At 39.3% G+C, this 15,035-nt stretch overlaps 4 protein-coding genes across 7 annotated transcripts; 1 reads left to right on the forward strand and 3 right to left on the reverse strand.

Moving 5' to 3' along the window:
- Positions 1-650: 650 nt before the first annotated feature.
- On the forward strand, positions 651-6,698 carry Gdi (GDP dissociation inhibitor). Of its 2 annotated transcripts, none has more exons than XM_033485906.2 (5): positions 651-1,190; positions 3,812-4,225; positions 4,387-4,600; positions 4,683-4,865; positions 4,968-6,698. In XM_033485906.2, exons 1-5 carry the CDS (start codon positions 1,030-1,032, stop codon positions 5,322-5,324), a joined length of 1,329 nt encoding a protein of 442 aa, XP_033341797.1. In that variant the 5' UTR covers positions 651-1,029; the 3' UTR covers positions 5,325-6,698. The 2 variants fall into 2 exon arrangements, with proteins under 2 accessions (XP_033341797.1, XP_033341799.1); XM_033485908.2 differs by lacking the exon at positions 651-1,190 and adding an exon at positions 2,772-3,269.
- LOC143259151 (beta-alanine-activating enzyme-like) lies at positions 6,684-7,996 on the reverse strand (the record flags this gene model as incomplete). Its single annotated transcript, XM_076520105.1, has 4 exons — positions 6,684-7,118; positions 7,283-7,546; positions 7,610-7,773; positions 7,834-7,996. Coding segments are annotated over 4 exons (981 nt in total), but the record flags the coding sequence as incomplete, so codon positions are not given.
- On the reverse strand, positions 7,993-11,070 carry LOC117229448 (Aminoadipate-semialdehyde dehydrogenase). The gene is made up of 6 exons (XM_033485904.2): positions 10,665-11,070; positions 10,325-10,586; positions 9,807-10,259; positions 9,194-9,573; positions 9,024-9,112; positions 7,993-8,968 (listed from the first exon to the last, which is right to left on the reverse strand). Exons 1-6 carry the CDS (start codon positions 10,684-10,686, stop codon positions 8,042-8,044), a joined length of 2,133 nt encoding a protein of 710 aa, XP_033341795.2. The 5' UTR covers positions 10,687-11,070; the 3' UTR covers positions 7,993-8,041.
- A 143-nt stretch (positions 11,071-11,213) lies between these two features.
- SkpA (S-phase kinase associated protein 1 SKP1-related A) lies at positions 11,214-12,989 on the reverse strand. Of its 3 annotated transcripts, none has more exons than XM_033485909.2 (3): positions 12,829-12,989; positions 12,013-12,291; positions 11,214-11,935 (listed from the first exon to the last, which is right to left on the reverse strand). In XM_033485909.2, the coding sequence occupies exons 2-3, from the start codon at positions 12,289-12,291 to the stop codon at positions 11,726-11,728; spliced, it is 489 nt and encodes a 162-aa protein (XP_033341800.1). In that variant the 5' UTR covers positions 12,829-12,989; the 3' UTR covers positions 11,214-11,725. The 3 variants fall into 3 exon arrangements, with proteins under 3 accessions (XP_033341800.1, XP_033341801.1, XP_033341802.1); XM_033485910.2 differs by lacking the exon at positions 12,829-12,989 and adding an exon at positions 12,643-12,814; XM_033485911.2 differs by lacking the exon at positions 12,829-12,989 and adding an exon at positions 12,458-12,597.
- Between the last annotated feature and the right edge of the window lie 2,046 nt (positions 12,990-15,035).

Consider the following 15,035-nt stretch of genomic DNA (forward strand, 5'->3'; position numbering starts at 1 on the left):
GTCAACGTTGCGTGTATATAGTTGGTCAAGGTTACCAAATTTGAAGTCACGATTTTTCAAATGCCCGATAGAAGTTTCGCATCTAGTGTACTCAGTAACACCGAGGTGTTAGCCAACTGTAGCGACGAAAAGTCCCTAGATGACGCGCTCTCTGTTTTCGAATATCATTCCGTGATTATGTCTACGGTTAACAAGGTGCAATTACGGTGGTTTAAATTTTAAATCACGCAAAGAAACGTGCGAAGAATGAATCTGCAAATTCTCAGAGCACAGAATTGAACTTTTCCCCGCGCAATCGTGAGAACCAGCAATTAATTGCGTTATTCGTTTATTAGTTCTCCCGCGTTTTGTTTCCTATGTTCGCTCGATTTTCATTTCAGTATCTTTTTTCAGCTACTTTGCGACACACTCTGTTTCCGCTCTTAGCAAGAATGACATCATTATTAGTAGACTGCAAAATTTTATGCTGGTTCTGGCATTAACAAACTTCAGAGTCATCTTTGCCTTACTTCTACCACAAGGAGCTCTCTAGTCGGTAAGAAATCAATTTTTCTCCTATTCTCGTTCGAACAATGCGATTCATAAAGGACTTGAACGCGCATCGAAACGCCTTGCGATATTACAAATCGTTGATAACAGGGTCCAACGAGGTCGTGGAAATTCGAGATCAGGAAATCTCCTGAGAGAGATACGTAAACCCGTCGCCGAGAGATATTTGAACTGGTCGGTAGGTGGGGAATCGTGAGAGCCTAGGGAGAGTCGGATGCGGCAGTAGCTCCACCAGCGGTAGCAGCACCACTATCGTTCCATCGGCAGCTCCGTCATCGGCAGTCAGCGAAAGAACGAGGTCTTCCGTTCCGGCATAATAGTCGTGCGAGTTGGCAGTCGCGTGGTCCGTGTGCTTCAGCGTTTTCGTGTTCCGATTACCGATCCCGTGTTCCCGAGAGGCGAGAAGGAAAAGGACGTGTTCGCGGCTAGTTTCGCGTGCGTTTGGTTCAGTGGTTGTGTAGTTCGCTTCTGTCCAACAACATGAATGAAGAATACGACGCGATCGTGCTGGGCACCGGGCTCAAAGAGTGCATACTCTCCGGTATGCTGTCGGTCAGCGGGAAGAAGGTGCTCCACGTAGATCGCAACAAGTACTACGGCGGCGAGTCAGCCTCCATTACGCCGCTGGAGGATTTGTTCGCGTAAGTCCCGTCGGAAATCGACGCCTCGTCCCCGACGGCCGTGCCAGGTGCCGTGCTAAGGTCGAATCGCGTTGAGATCGCGCCGGCATACCCAGTCAGCGTTATCCCCTGCGATCGTCGACAAACGATGACTCGTCTTAAATATTGATTTTTTCCCTTCTCGGCCGCTTTTCTCTCGCGGGGACACGATCGCGCGTCGTTCGCCGCTCGCAACCCGAGTTTCTCCGTCGAGCGTGTCCGTCGGCCGAACCGTGACGTATACCGTCACCCGCGATAATGCGTCGTTGCCGTGCGGCTGCATCCCATCCAGCCCATCCACACATCCCTTTCTCCAAACGATTCCAGAAGGTTGGCTAGAATGCCACTCGATACGAACCTGGGGGAGGGGCCCGCCCCGCGAAACGCGAGCCATTCCACGTCAAATCGCGCACAATTTCTGCAACAACCGGTCACCGACTTCTCTTTCAAAACGACCAACATTTCTTGCGCACCGGACGCATCGAGTTTCACGAAATTTCAGTCAACTCCGGCTGAGACGGTGCTCCAAATATTGATTGTCAACGACTTCGAAAAGCCCCTCGATGCAGAGATGCTACTACCCTTTGACCGAGTAACTTTTGCTTACAGCCATTTCGAAGTGAACAGGATTCTCTTTCCACGAACGCGATCAAACTTTTGACGATTTCATTGCGAACTCCGCGCTCCTCCCACCCATCGATTTGTCCAGAGGAATCTTAATCGATTCTTCGAAAATTCATCCACACGCAATTAAGTGTTCTATAAGTTGTAACGAACTGCATAAAGAAATCGCTTTCAATGTTTTAATTTTTTTATTTAGCGTTGCTGAGAATATTTTTATATCTTCATTTACTGCGTTGCGGTAAACGGAGACATTCTTGTTTTCTTCCGTGAAATAATTAGAGGGACCGTGTCGAAATCGCAGTTAATGTTCGATGAGGAAACAGCTCGCTCCCGATCGAACCTGACAAGATCGGCGACTGTAACATTCTTCCAGATACAGCAAAAAGTTGCATTGTTTTCTCTTTAAAAACACTTTTTCTATGTTCGACTCTGACTCCTGTCCTCCCATTCCAGCATTGTTCTTCCCCTCTCCTTCTCTCTCTCTCTCTCTCTCTCTCTCTCTCTCTCTCTCTCTCTCTCTCTGCGATGAAATACTAATCCATCGAACCATTCAATGTTAGAACCGCCAGACAAACAAGCCTATTGGTTCGCCACCTCTCGTCGTCACGATAAGAACGCTTTTCTTTTTTGATCGTCTCCTACTTTTATTGGTGTATGCGGCAAACTATGACGTATAGCGGAACACGGAATCACATTGGTTTACGCTCGAAGAATTATGAACAGAAAATATTAAGTAACAGAGTGGCCAGCGTACCGTTACTTGTATGCCATCCTCGATCCATGAAATTGAACATATGTTCGCGTATCTAGCTAGATTCGGAATTATAGGAATCCTTCTTTTGCTGCACAGTCGCTCTCTGACGGGCAAAAATTTCTATTTAAAGATGGTCATCGCCATCTCGTTATACAAATTAATTAGTGGACTCTTATCGGGAACTATATCGCGCAAAAGAGCGAGGGCTATTAAGCCTCAAATTTGATAAAGATAAAAAAAAGAAAGAAGGTCAGAGAAATCTTCCGTTCGCGTGGAATACACCGGGATGAAAAAATAAATGCGATAACGCGTCCGCGCGATTACACTTCTGGTTCATTGAAGAGAGACAGTCGTCAAGTGTCCGGCTGTGCTCGATAAATTGTAACACATCTAAACTATCCGTCCGTTGGAACCGTTGCCTTGGTCTGCGTTGCACTCACCGTATAATTCGATGCAATGACCGTTCTGAAACAACGTGAAAGTAAAGGGAAAATCCATCAATAATCAAATTTGTCAATTTGTACAATTACACCGCCGAAATGCTTATCTTTCCTTCAAGCTACACGAGAGGAAGAGAGAGAGAGAAAATGTGTATTCGCGGTCTTGCAATTTTGCAGCGGAATATTTTTATCCGATTAAACAGTTCAGTCGATGGAAATCGATGAGAACCTCTCCCGCTCAATGTAAGCATATAGTACGCTGAAACGCAACGTATGCTTGAATTTGAAACTGTTAACAAACCCTAAGTAGTCGACGTAATGATAACAATTTTTGCGACAGGATTACATTGTTATGCTTTCGGTGTAGCTGTGATATGAGGATCGCGCGATAGAGCAGGGATTCTCAACTTGTTAACTGATCCCGAGATATATTTTACAATTTTATGTGCACGATTATGATTATCTTGCTGAAAATGATTTTGTTTTTAAATATCTGTAAAATCGTGTCGTGATAAAAGCATTTGTATAATTTTTGTGGTTGATAACAAATTCTTAAAATTGAATTTTCTTATAAAGAAAAAATCTTTTTAAAATTGCCCATGTTCAAAATAGGTACGGAAAAGTGCTATTATTATTGTACGGAATAAATTAACATTTTCGAGTAACCTCGAAAGGCCAGATGTTAAAAGTGGTATATCGGCATGTTTTAAATTATGGTAAATTGCATAGCAGAGAATTTCAACAGGAAGCTGTTATCGATCATTTTCGTTTGTTATGTTATCTAGGAAATTCAAGGCCCCTACGCCGGATGAGAGCTACGGTCGTGGCCGCGACTGGAACGTTGATTTAATTCCCAAGTTCCTGATGGCGAACGGGTTGCTGGTGAAGCTACTAATTCACACCGGTGTGACACGTTACTTGGAGTTCAAATGCGTCGAGGGTTCGTACGTCTATAAGTCCGGGAAGATTTCGAAGGTGCCGATCGACCAGCAGGAGGCGTTGTCCAGTGACCTTATGGGCCTGTTCGAAAAGAGGCGGTTCCGTAGCTTCCTCATATGGGTGCAGAACATGCAGGAGGATAAGCCCGATTCTTGGGACGGCTTCGACCCGTTCAGCAATAACATGAGCGCTTTGTACAACAAATTCAACCTCGACAAAAATACTCAGGACTTCACGGGACACGCGCTAGCGCTTTATAGGTACACAAACGACCATCGAGATCGTCTTTCACACACACATGGGAATATAATTTCAGCGATATTAAAATATAGTATAGATTAAATAGTTCGAGAAACTATAGACTGTATGAGAATTGAAAATGTTTTGTCATTTTACTAATAAGATGGCCTCTCGGTTACAGGGACGACGAGTATATAGGCCAACGTGCAATTACTACTATAAGAAGAATTAAATTGTACAGCGATAGTTTAGCGCGTTATGGAAAATCACCGTATCTGTATCCCATGTACGGTCTGGGCGAGCTTCCTCAAGGCTTCGCCCGACTTAGCGCCATTTATGGTGGAACGTACATGTTGGACAAACCGATCGACGAAATCGTCGTCAAAGACGGAAAGGTGAGCGCCAGCGAACAATTTTTACAAGTCAACTGATGTGTATGGTGAAATTGAACGCTAATTATCGAGTTTTCTTTTGTAGGTCGTCGGTGTACGATCCGGAGACGAGGTTGCTCAGTGCAAACAAGTCTTTTGTGACCCGACGTATGTACCTGAGCGCGTGAAGAAAGTGGGTCAGGTCATAAGATGCATTTGTCTCTTAGATCACCCGATACCAGGCACAGGAGATGCTTTGTCGACGCAAATTATTATTCCTCAAAAACAAGTAGGCAGACTTTTAAGTCTTCCCTCTACCGTAGCGTTTTCCAGGACATTACAGAGCATTTGAGTAACAATGCCGGAGATTAATATGAACATTCTTTCGCAGGTCAACCGCAACTCCGACATCTATGTGTCTCTGGTGTCGCATACTCATCAAGTGGCTGCGAAAGGATGGTTCATAGCCATGGTGTCGACCACGGTCGAGACGAAGAATCCGGAAGCCGAGATCAAACCCGGCCTCGATTTGCTCGGCCCTATCAGGCAAAAGTTCATATCAGTATCCGAATACATGGAGCCGACCGACGACGGTCTGAATAGTCAGATCTTTATATCGACGAGTTACGACGCCACAACGCACTTCGAGACCACCTGTTTAGACGTCCTCGATATATTCAAGCGAGCGACCGGCGAGGAGTTCGACTTCAAAAAAGTGAAACAAGACCTAGGCGACGAGGACCAGTAACCGTACGACAGCTAGCGCAGCTGGTCATTCTCGAAACTAGTTCATCCTGAATTTAACGAAAGAGAAAGAAACAAAACAAGAGTGAGCAACGTAATTTAATGCGTAATCTTACCGACCGCGTCGGTGTTTAATCGAGTCTCGAGGCGGATACGATCCGCCGATAGGACTCACGCCTAATAATTCTAGGTTCTCTTTCGCGGAGAACTACTACCAAGGGCAGAACGGAATATTCGAACATTTATCTTTTTAAGTTTGTCTAAATACCATTCTACATACTATCCTTTAATTACACAGTTTTCTTTTCTCTCCCCCCTTCCCCCCCTCTCTCTGGAATACACACAGACACGACATATTCCGAAATAGGGTTGACAATGAAACTTGTACCGTTTGTGATTTGAGTATTTTCGATACATTCTGAACGGGGAACGAAATAAATGTTACAGGACGACTCGTGTGTTCTCCATGTATTTACCATCACCAGTGCGTTTCGTAGCAACGATTGTCACCACATCACGGATATTTATCTCATGTTTTAACTGTCGAACAAAAGAGTATAGATAGAATCGTTCATCGAAATTGTTGTAAAACATTGTGGTACAAGACGAATTATTAAGAAAACCGGTAAATTTGCACCCGGACGTCGAAAATAGCGCGGCGGCGTCCCTGTTTTAGTCGTAGAAAACTATATCATACTCCTGCACATTTAGTTCCGGTATCGTTTGAGACTCGAGACACCCACGTGTATTTCACAGGAATGCAAACCGAAAACATATGCATACAATAAGCCGAATCTCTCGTAAAGAACAATTGCCTGTAACTGAAATATAATTACAGGAGAGAATCTATATTGAAATATTAAGAGGGGAAAAAAAGGATTGAAAGAGCGGCCAAGCATATAAATATATAAATTAAATAGATATATATGTATATTCTTTCTCGTTCTCAAGTATTAGAAGAATGAGAATATAGAGAAGAGGGAATCGTTGAAACGTTGTTATTTTATGTGAGCTTGAGGGCCAGACAATTTCCTTGTCCAGTATTTATGATCATTATCAATTGAGAGGACATGAATCGAGAGGGCAACTATACACGACATGCATATGTTGCTTTTAGAACCGCTATGCGTGTGCATTAAATGTATGCGTGGATGTTTTATTACCGAGCGATTGGCTGTTCCTCAGAACTTTTAATTCGCTTGCATTCTTGCTTGAAAAAAAAACTATAAGCGCACTGATTCACAATGATTCGTGTCACGTACGAATTCATTGGAAGACGGCCACGTGTTCCACCTTTACCTTTACCTAAAGTGTTACTCACGTAACTGTAATGTGACGGTCGTCAGAAAAAGAATAAACGGTATTGTATTAATTTCAATGATTTGTATTCCTATCAAACAGGACATGTTCAGTTGTGTATGAGTTTCAGCACATAAATATTATTGTCTCGGCATCCAACTACCACCATGCCATTATCAACAACAGGCGATGAAAAGACTTCACCGGGAAGCTTCTCCGTTTTTGTTAATCTGTTTGTCACAAAGTTATAAATATATAATGTGCCATCTGTACACGCCATAAACAAAATGTCATCCTCGCACCAGGGAGTAGCGAAAACTGATGACTCAAGATGCAATGTACATTTCAAAATAGGTTCAGTCTTAAACTTATTTGGTGACTCCAAATAGTACACGTTCTTATTCTGACTAGCTAGAATAATGTTTTCGTGTCCTGTGAGCATATCATTGTGCTTCACTATGTATGAGAACACATTGCCGTTTATTTTGTGCTGCCACATCTAACATTTATGAAACAAAATTCAATTGAGTAAAATTATTGTCTTGTAAGTCAAGGTCCCCAGCCAGAAAAAGTTGTCTTTTACGTATTCTTAAAATTTCATAATTTTCAACATTTCTGGGATGGGGATCTTGTCTTGTAAGCGAACTTTTAACACAATATTACCTTAGCATTGACGTTGATGTCAAAACATGTTAACATTCCTGTTACAGAACAAAATAAGGCAAGCCCGGTGTTTAACGTTACTGGTGAAACAAAGATAGGATCTGTTAATTTGTATTTCCAAATAACTTCACCCGATGACTGTTCCAGTGCCAAACAAGAACCATCTAAAGTTCCGAACAGCACGCTGTTTGATGGTAAGTGTAAGCAACCAGAAGCACTGATACTCCCATTTCCAGTATTGCATTTCCAAATTTCAGATCCATCCTGAACCGATTTCCTTTTAGTCAGATTTCAAAAATATAATTCGGAGAAGATTGATTTATATACCTTTGCAGAGAGACAGTATATAAAACAGTCGTAAGAACCAACAAATATGTTTTTTCGTTCTTCGCAAAATATTGCTGAACATTTGACGACATCTCCCGTTTGGTATTTCCAAAAAACGTCTCCTGTTTTCAAGTCTAAACAGTATATGTTGCCGTCATGACATCCTGGAGAACAAGGAATTAATAATCTAGGCAAGAAATGAACAATTAGAATAAAGAACTTACCCACTATACCCCTGAAATTATCTAGGATTAAAACCGATGCTTCGATTCTGTTAGGTAATTGTACCACGAATGTAGGAAAAGAATTTTTCACTTCTAATAAAATAGTAGCTATCAATCCGGAATGTGAACCAACTGTTGCATAGTTTTTTCCACTAAATAAAAAATTAGATAGTTAAAACTTCAAAAAATCTACTATTGTTGCTTTAATTTATACTTGCTTCGAATAATGAAAGATAGTTGTTGATGCATCTATGCATTTGCGTAAATCACACGTTTTTAATATCTCAATTCTCGTCACTGCATTGTATAGTGTTTTAGATCTTTCATTCTCAGTTGTAGTGTACGAATTTAGTTGTCCTCTGCATTTATGCCACTGATATGAACAAATTTGATTTTCCATAATCATTGATTTAGAATCACGATTTTTTGTATCTTGATGTGATGATGCTTCATCTTGCACTGTAGTATGAATTATAGATATTATCTGGTTGCTATCAGACATGTATCGAATTGAATAGTTTACCGAATTACTGGGATTGATCGATAGAATGCCCTTTATATAATTGATGCATTCAACGATGCTAGCATCGTTTAAAAGCATGCCAATTAATTCAGGAAATTCTCTGTTTACTTCTTTGGATATAGCATTCGATATTTGCAACGCCATTATGGACGTGCCACCTAATTTTATAAATCCACTGTTCTCATACTTTAAATTATTCTCCCAAATAGACTTAAAAATGTCTTCGGCATTTTGGATGCTGATACTATTTACAGTTGTATTTATCGCCTGTTCCTCTATGTACCTTTTTAAAAAATTTATGGAGACTTTTCCACTTACAGTAAATTCAAATTGATCTAAAAAGAATATTTTGTCTGGTCTATACAAGGAAGATAACTTTTGTAAGTGTTCCATCATAACTCTATCCATATTGTCACAATTCGTTATTTTTTCCTTGGTGGATACACATAAATATAACTTGTGATAGCTCTCATCCCACATTGCGTGACAATTTTTAACAAAACTGACTTGCAATGCAAATTTTTCAAGGTCTGCCAAATTGATCTTATTTCCAAATCGTTTAACGATGCTATTGTTTCTTCCTTTATAAAATATTTTACCATCTTCATCGATCTGGAACAGGATTGTTTTTAATAACATGAAATATCTAATAGTTTATGATGCTTACAGAGACAATATCACCACTCTCACGAAATACTGGTAGTTTCAACTCTTCAATCTTTTCGTCATCTATTACACAAATCCTGCTATTACTGCCTACATGCAAATATATAAAATTTAGTCATATCTCATGCATTAACAACTTTCTATTATCAAAACGTAATACATGATAACTACCTATATAAAGGAAGCCTGTACCATTTGTTATCACTTCTCCTTCTTCATTTCTAACTTGGAATATAACGTGTGACAATGCTTCACCTAAGCACTGTACATCAGTTTGTCTATTCTTAATTGTAACTTCATTAATACTGGCCCAACAAGACAACTCAGTGATGCCATAAATATTATAGATTCTTGTATTGTTACAAGGATGTATCGCTTCAAGAAGTAAGTCTAATTTCGGGAAAGGTTCTCCACCTAAAAGAAGAATTCTAAGGGACGAGTTATCACTAAGAATAGTGGCTTTTAATCTTTCAGTTGTCCAGTTGTTTAAAAAGAGTGAAGGGGTCATTTGCAGTATCGAAATATTGTTAGAATGAACTTCCTCCAAGAGCCTGAAAATAAGATATTTTTTGCGGAAATGAAAATGTGCAGGTATTTACAAAATAAATCGGAAATCTGCACGTGCAATAAGTAGAAATGGCGAACAATGATCAGATCGCTTATTTAAACTTAATCGCATATAAAATGTTACGAAACAATTTTGATTTTTAACTTAAATAATGACTTTTTCATACAGATTCGTGTTCGTAGAAACACGTTCCGTATTTTCATTAGTCATATTTACCTATTAGTATTATTTTTCAGTGCCTTCGAGATCATAAACAATGTTGCAGCTGACGACAGAGCCAGAAAAATTTCAACTATGCTCGGATCAAACGTGAAACTTGTCAATTGAGCAATTTTATCGTACTTCCGAATGCTCAACCTTGTGCTTAAGTCTAGAATATTAAGAATTATGGAAGCATGAAGTACTTTAACAACTTTGGGTTCACCAGTTGAACCAGAAGTAGTAATAGCATATGCATAATGGCTTCCATTGTTGTGCAACTTATCTTGGTTTTGGTTTCTCAATTTTATCAAGTAAATGCATTTATTTTGAATTGTAAATTCTCTTAAAATATCTCCTTCAATTATATCTTTGCAAAACAAATAGCGTAACCGCAATGTTTTTTTTAACTTTATGAATTCTGTCGCATTGAACGGTACATTTACAAAGCTGTGTTTGCTACTTAAAATCCTACAAAAAAACTGATTGAAGAATATATTTTCCGTGATCATATTTTATCTAATTGAACCTCTTACCCAAGTATTAGAGAAACCACACAATATTCAGGAACATCAAAATTTATACCGACAAATTCGAAACCCTTTATGCACTGTAAAAAATCAGAGAGCATGATTTTTGTAGCAAGAAGTTCTTTATAAGTTATGCAGATGGTATTGTCTAAGTCGTGATATTCTATCGCTACATTTTCGATTTCAGCCCAATTGCAAATGTCATGCAACTTTTCCATGACATTCGATGACGTATTGCAACCAGGAAAATCATTTTCTTGAACAGCATCTGTAAAAATTGCTTGTCAAGTCAAAGGTCAATTTTGTCACTGTATTAGAATTTTTAAGTTTCGATCGATTTATTCACCGTGTGTTTCATAATTAGCCATTGCCAAATATTACGAGATGTCGGTTCTTTAAAAAACAAACTATTCTTTTTCTTTCCCATTTATATTTATATTTGAATCCAGAACTGTTTTAATACTTGACATCTGCACAACATTCTCTACACTCTGCGGTTGAAATAAAGGTTATGTTTGAACATTTTCATTTCACATTTATTATTATTTATTGGCTAAACCTTTACATAAAATTCATTTGTTATACAGAACAATATTTTTCCATATAAGTAAAGATAATATTAATTCAAAAGAAATTTCAATTGCTTCATGAAAAATAATTTAGACTTTATATGTTCGAGATGTAGCGTGAATCAAATATGCGCAAAAGTAAACTTTGTTCCATTCACACAAACAATTGTTTATTCAGAAAATATTGTAATGCATTTCACTTTTATCAAATAAAAATTTGGTATTTGGTGCAGTGAAAGATATAAAACAATCGAAAAAATAAGTATTAGAATTACTAGATATAGCGAATTCATTTCGAGTTGTTTGTTTAAAAGTTTTGACAATCCTGAACATAGAAAAATGTTTATTAATAAAACTGACATTTTCGTTATATTTTAATACGACTATTCAGTGTACAATTTTGTTTAAAACATACAATTACACCAATATATTCGATAAAAAAGAAAATAGAAAATTAAATCTCCATGAAAAAATTTGAGACGTATATTCTAAAGAGATGAAACAAAATTTGGCTGTCTATGGTACTAAATATATCTATGGTACTAAGTAAATGTAACAATGATACGATAAGATTAATTTATGTTCTTGTAACTTTTACTATGCATAGTGAATGGTATTATTAAACGTTATGCAAAGATTTAGGATAAATAAACCATATACACATCAACATAATTTTTCAACATTAAGTAGCGACTATTTGGTGTAATAATTGAAAATTAGGTAATTATTAAGAAACCTCTCTTCAAATAATACAATTGGTGCATTAGCTCAGAAATTTTCGAGTATTAAGACGGAATTCTGTAGTAAATCAAAATGTCCAATGCTTTCGAATGCTGATCTACTTTTCCTCACACCATTCGTTCTCTTTGCGCACTTGCTCCTCCTCTGTTGCACTAAAATCATTTTTAATATTAAATGTCTTTCGAATTTCATCTGGTGTTTTTCCCTTTATCATGTTAGCAACTGTTTTGCATGTTACATCTAAAAGCCCTTTAATATCAAGATAATTAGCTGCCAAGATTAATTCAAAAAGGGTTCCTTGATCCACCTATAAGTAAATCGGTTCGCTAAGTACCCAGCCATACAAAATATACAAAATAAATACAGTAATTTCAAGGTTTTTACCTTTAAAAAGTCTGCATCCCAAGAACTTATATCATCTGTGCGTTTTTCTTTGGTTTCTTCATCTTCGTGTGGCGGTGGATCATCCTTGTGGTAGCTTGCCCACTGAAGTACTTTCTTCAGAATAGCAGAATTAACGTTTGGCAAGGGAACAACTTCTTCCTCTTCATCATCCATGCCAAGATCTTCCAACATGGTCTTTATGGTGACCGAGCATTTTGCAATGTCAACATCAACTTCGAAAACCTCTCCATCTGAGCTTTGTAATTTGATATTGGGCATCTAGAACAGTTTCAATTAATGGCTGTTGAAATATCGCAGCGTCAGCACGTGAAAAAAATTAGCAAAGTTTCTCTCTTATTTGAGAAATAAAATGGGCCTCATTTGTCTTCAGTTTCTATAATTTAATGCATAAAAGTTTCTGTTGGCATAGACATCCCTAACCCACCTCGAGCGTAGTGTATCTATCAGCTAGAGTATATTTAATCGGGAAAACTGTTCTTTTCACGAAGACGAAGTGTCTTTGTGATTTTGTGTACACGACAGTTTTCTTCGGTCACAGTTGTTGTGACAACAACTCACTCATATCCCGAACAATAACGAGCAATGAATTTTACAATTTTTTTCACTCACGTTCGGTTGGTTCGTTCAAAGTTCTGTGTTTGCAAAAATAGGTAAGCACTTCATTCACGAATCATAACATCCGCGCAAGACATATTTGTGACATGTGCATGAAATATCGACGCTGTATTCGAGAAGCAAATGCAACGCTAAATCAGGAATAAGGTGCGAGACATTAAAAAGATGTAGGATATTCACCGTGAAACTAGCTGCGATTAAACAATGCAGATCAAATATTTTACTGTAACTGTCGCAAGCGAGCCCCTGGTATACTCAATCGTTCCCCTCTGTCTATGGTATCTGCGTCTTTCCGTATCCGTTGCAGTCATATCTTGCCGTAGTAAGCAATTCTACCTCCCGAAAGTAAGCCGTTTCATCCCCACCATTTTACTGCGCATCCAGGCCCGCGCAGTTACTTCAGAAAGAGAACGGGAGATGATCGAAAGGGACAGCACGAAACCAGCGGGCTCTATGTAGAGTGTCCACACAGCGAGAAACCTAGGCCATCTCGCTTTATCGTGTTTGCGTTCTCGCTCTTTTCGCGCATCCATATGCTTGGCGCTCCATCTGGATCTGGGCCCCGCGAGAAACTCAGCCGGGCGATGAACGTGTTAACTGAGACGATCAGCAAAAGCGAAAGCAACGAATAATTCCGCAATTTTATACGATTCTTACAAACCATAAAGTAGAAACCATTACATAAAATGTAGCTGACGGGTTTTCGAAAATTTTAATAATTGTAGAAATGATCGCCGTTTCAAGACGTTCGCAAATACATATTTAAATAAATAATAATAAATAGATAATTTAATATAATATATATAATCATAATAAATAAATAGTCGTGAATCCTACGGGGCGAAAAGTACAAGTCGAATATCGCGCCACGTGTTTCAGATGGAGCACCAGGCATGCGGATGCGCGAAAAGAGCGAGACTGCAAGCACGGTAAAGTCAGCCAAGCTACATTGGTCGTCGGTGTGGCTCGTTTCGCTTGTGGTGGTGTTGATATCGTACTCTCTTGCTCGCTCGCACTTTCTCTCTTTGTCTAGAACTTCGAGGGCAGCACTGTTTAGCTGTGAAGCATCAACCAATCAGATTTCTCTACCTGCTTCGTAATTCGAAGCCGGTTGCCCCCGCTTGGCTTGCTGTCGCGAGGCACTGCTGTATATTCTTGGCGATTCCCCTCCTGTTCTTCTACGCGCATCTCTTTCTCGTAGTTTCTGGATATACGAAGGGAACATGATCATTTGAGCAACCAGTTTACTCAACTGCTGTTAGATGTCGCTATTGCACTGCGCAACCGACGGATACAGATTTCTCTATTATCGATAATATAGAAGCGCCTCTTGTGGTTAAATCAGGAAGCTTCTCAAGGTCCGTGCAGCGCCAATTAGTGTATGGCAAAAGGTTGAAATTGCTAGCGAAACGATGGCTCCGCTTGTGGTGAAATCTGGAAGCTCTGTTCAGGATCCGTATGACGCCAATTACTAATTAGCAAAACGCTGAAACTACTAGCCAAATAGCGGCACCGCTTCTGGATGCTAAAAAACGATTTATTTTATATTACAGAAGGGTATTATTTTTTTTATTAAAATCAGGACAAGTATTTGGTATTTGCAAGTGTGAGATCGGGGAATAGATGGCTAAACAGCAAACCTTATTTTCCGCTAGATGGCTATAGTATATACATCACGAATGTTGCACATCAAGCCTTCTCACAGAGAAGTCGAGACAATTTCCTCATCTATATATGTATATATCAATGCTACAATAAATATTAATACTTCATTCGAATCATCTAGCCATATCTATGCGCAATTTAAATTTCTATCCTATTATAAGTGCTGACTAAATGCAATTGGTGCAGTTTATATCAGTAATAAATTTTCCACTGTGCAATTATAGGTACCGATAATTAAGCGGAATCGATTTCAGATAAGCTGAAAATTATAAACAACTTATATCGAACTTTTCACGGTAAATATTCAGAAATTCACGGAAAAGATATTGCGAATATTTGCTGGGCTCGAAATGGAGGGTGGCAACCACCGACTCATGGCAGGGGTGTGCTAATGCCACTTCGGCATCTACAAGTGTACCCGTAGGTGTTCGATACACGTGGAAAACGCCTCCGCCAACCTACCATCTGCAAGATTAACGATCTCGACGCTGCCACGGTATTGCCTTCGGATACTCGCAGCTCGGTTTCCCATCCTCCTTCTCATTTTCATCCCCACCCCAGCGCCACCGTCACGGAATTTTCCTACCGCCCGCATAAATTGTTCGGACGCCACCCTTATTAAGGGGAAGGTCGAAGAAAATCGGTTGGAGGACCGGAGTCACTTCGGTGTCGCCAGAACTTCCGAAAATTGGCGATTAAATGTGAGGCCTGTGGACAGATTT

The sequence above is a fragment of the Megalopta genalis genome, chromosome 3 (genome assembly GCF_051020955.1).
Source record: "Megalopta genalis isolate 19385.01 chromosome 3, iyMegGena1_principal, whole genome shotgun sequence".
Taxonomy (NCBI): domain Eukaryota; kingdom Metazoa; phylum Arthropoda; class Insecta; order Hymenoptera; family Halictidae; genus Megalopta; species Megalopta genalis.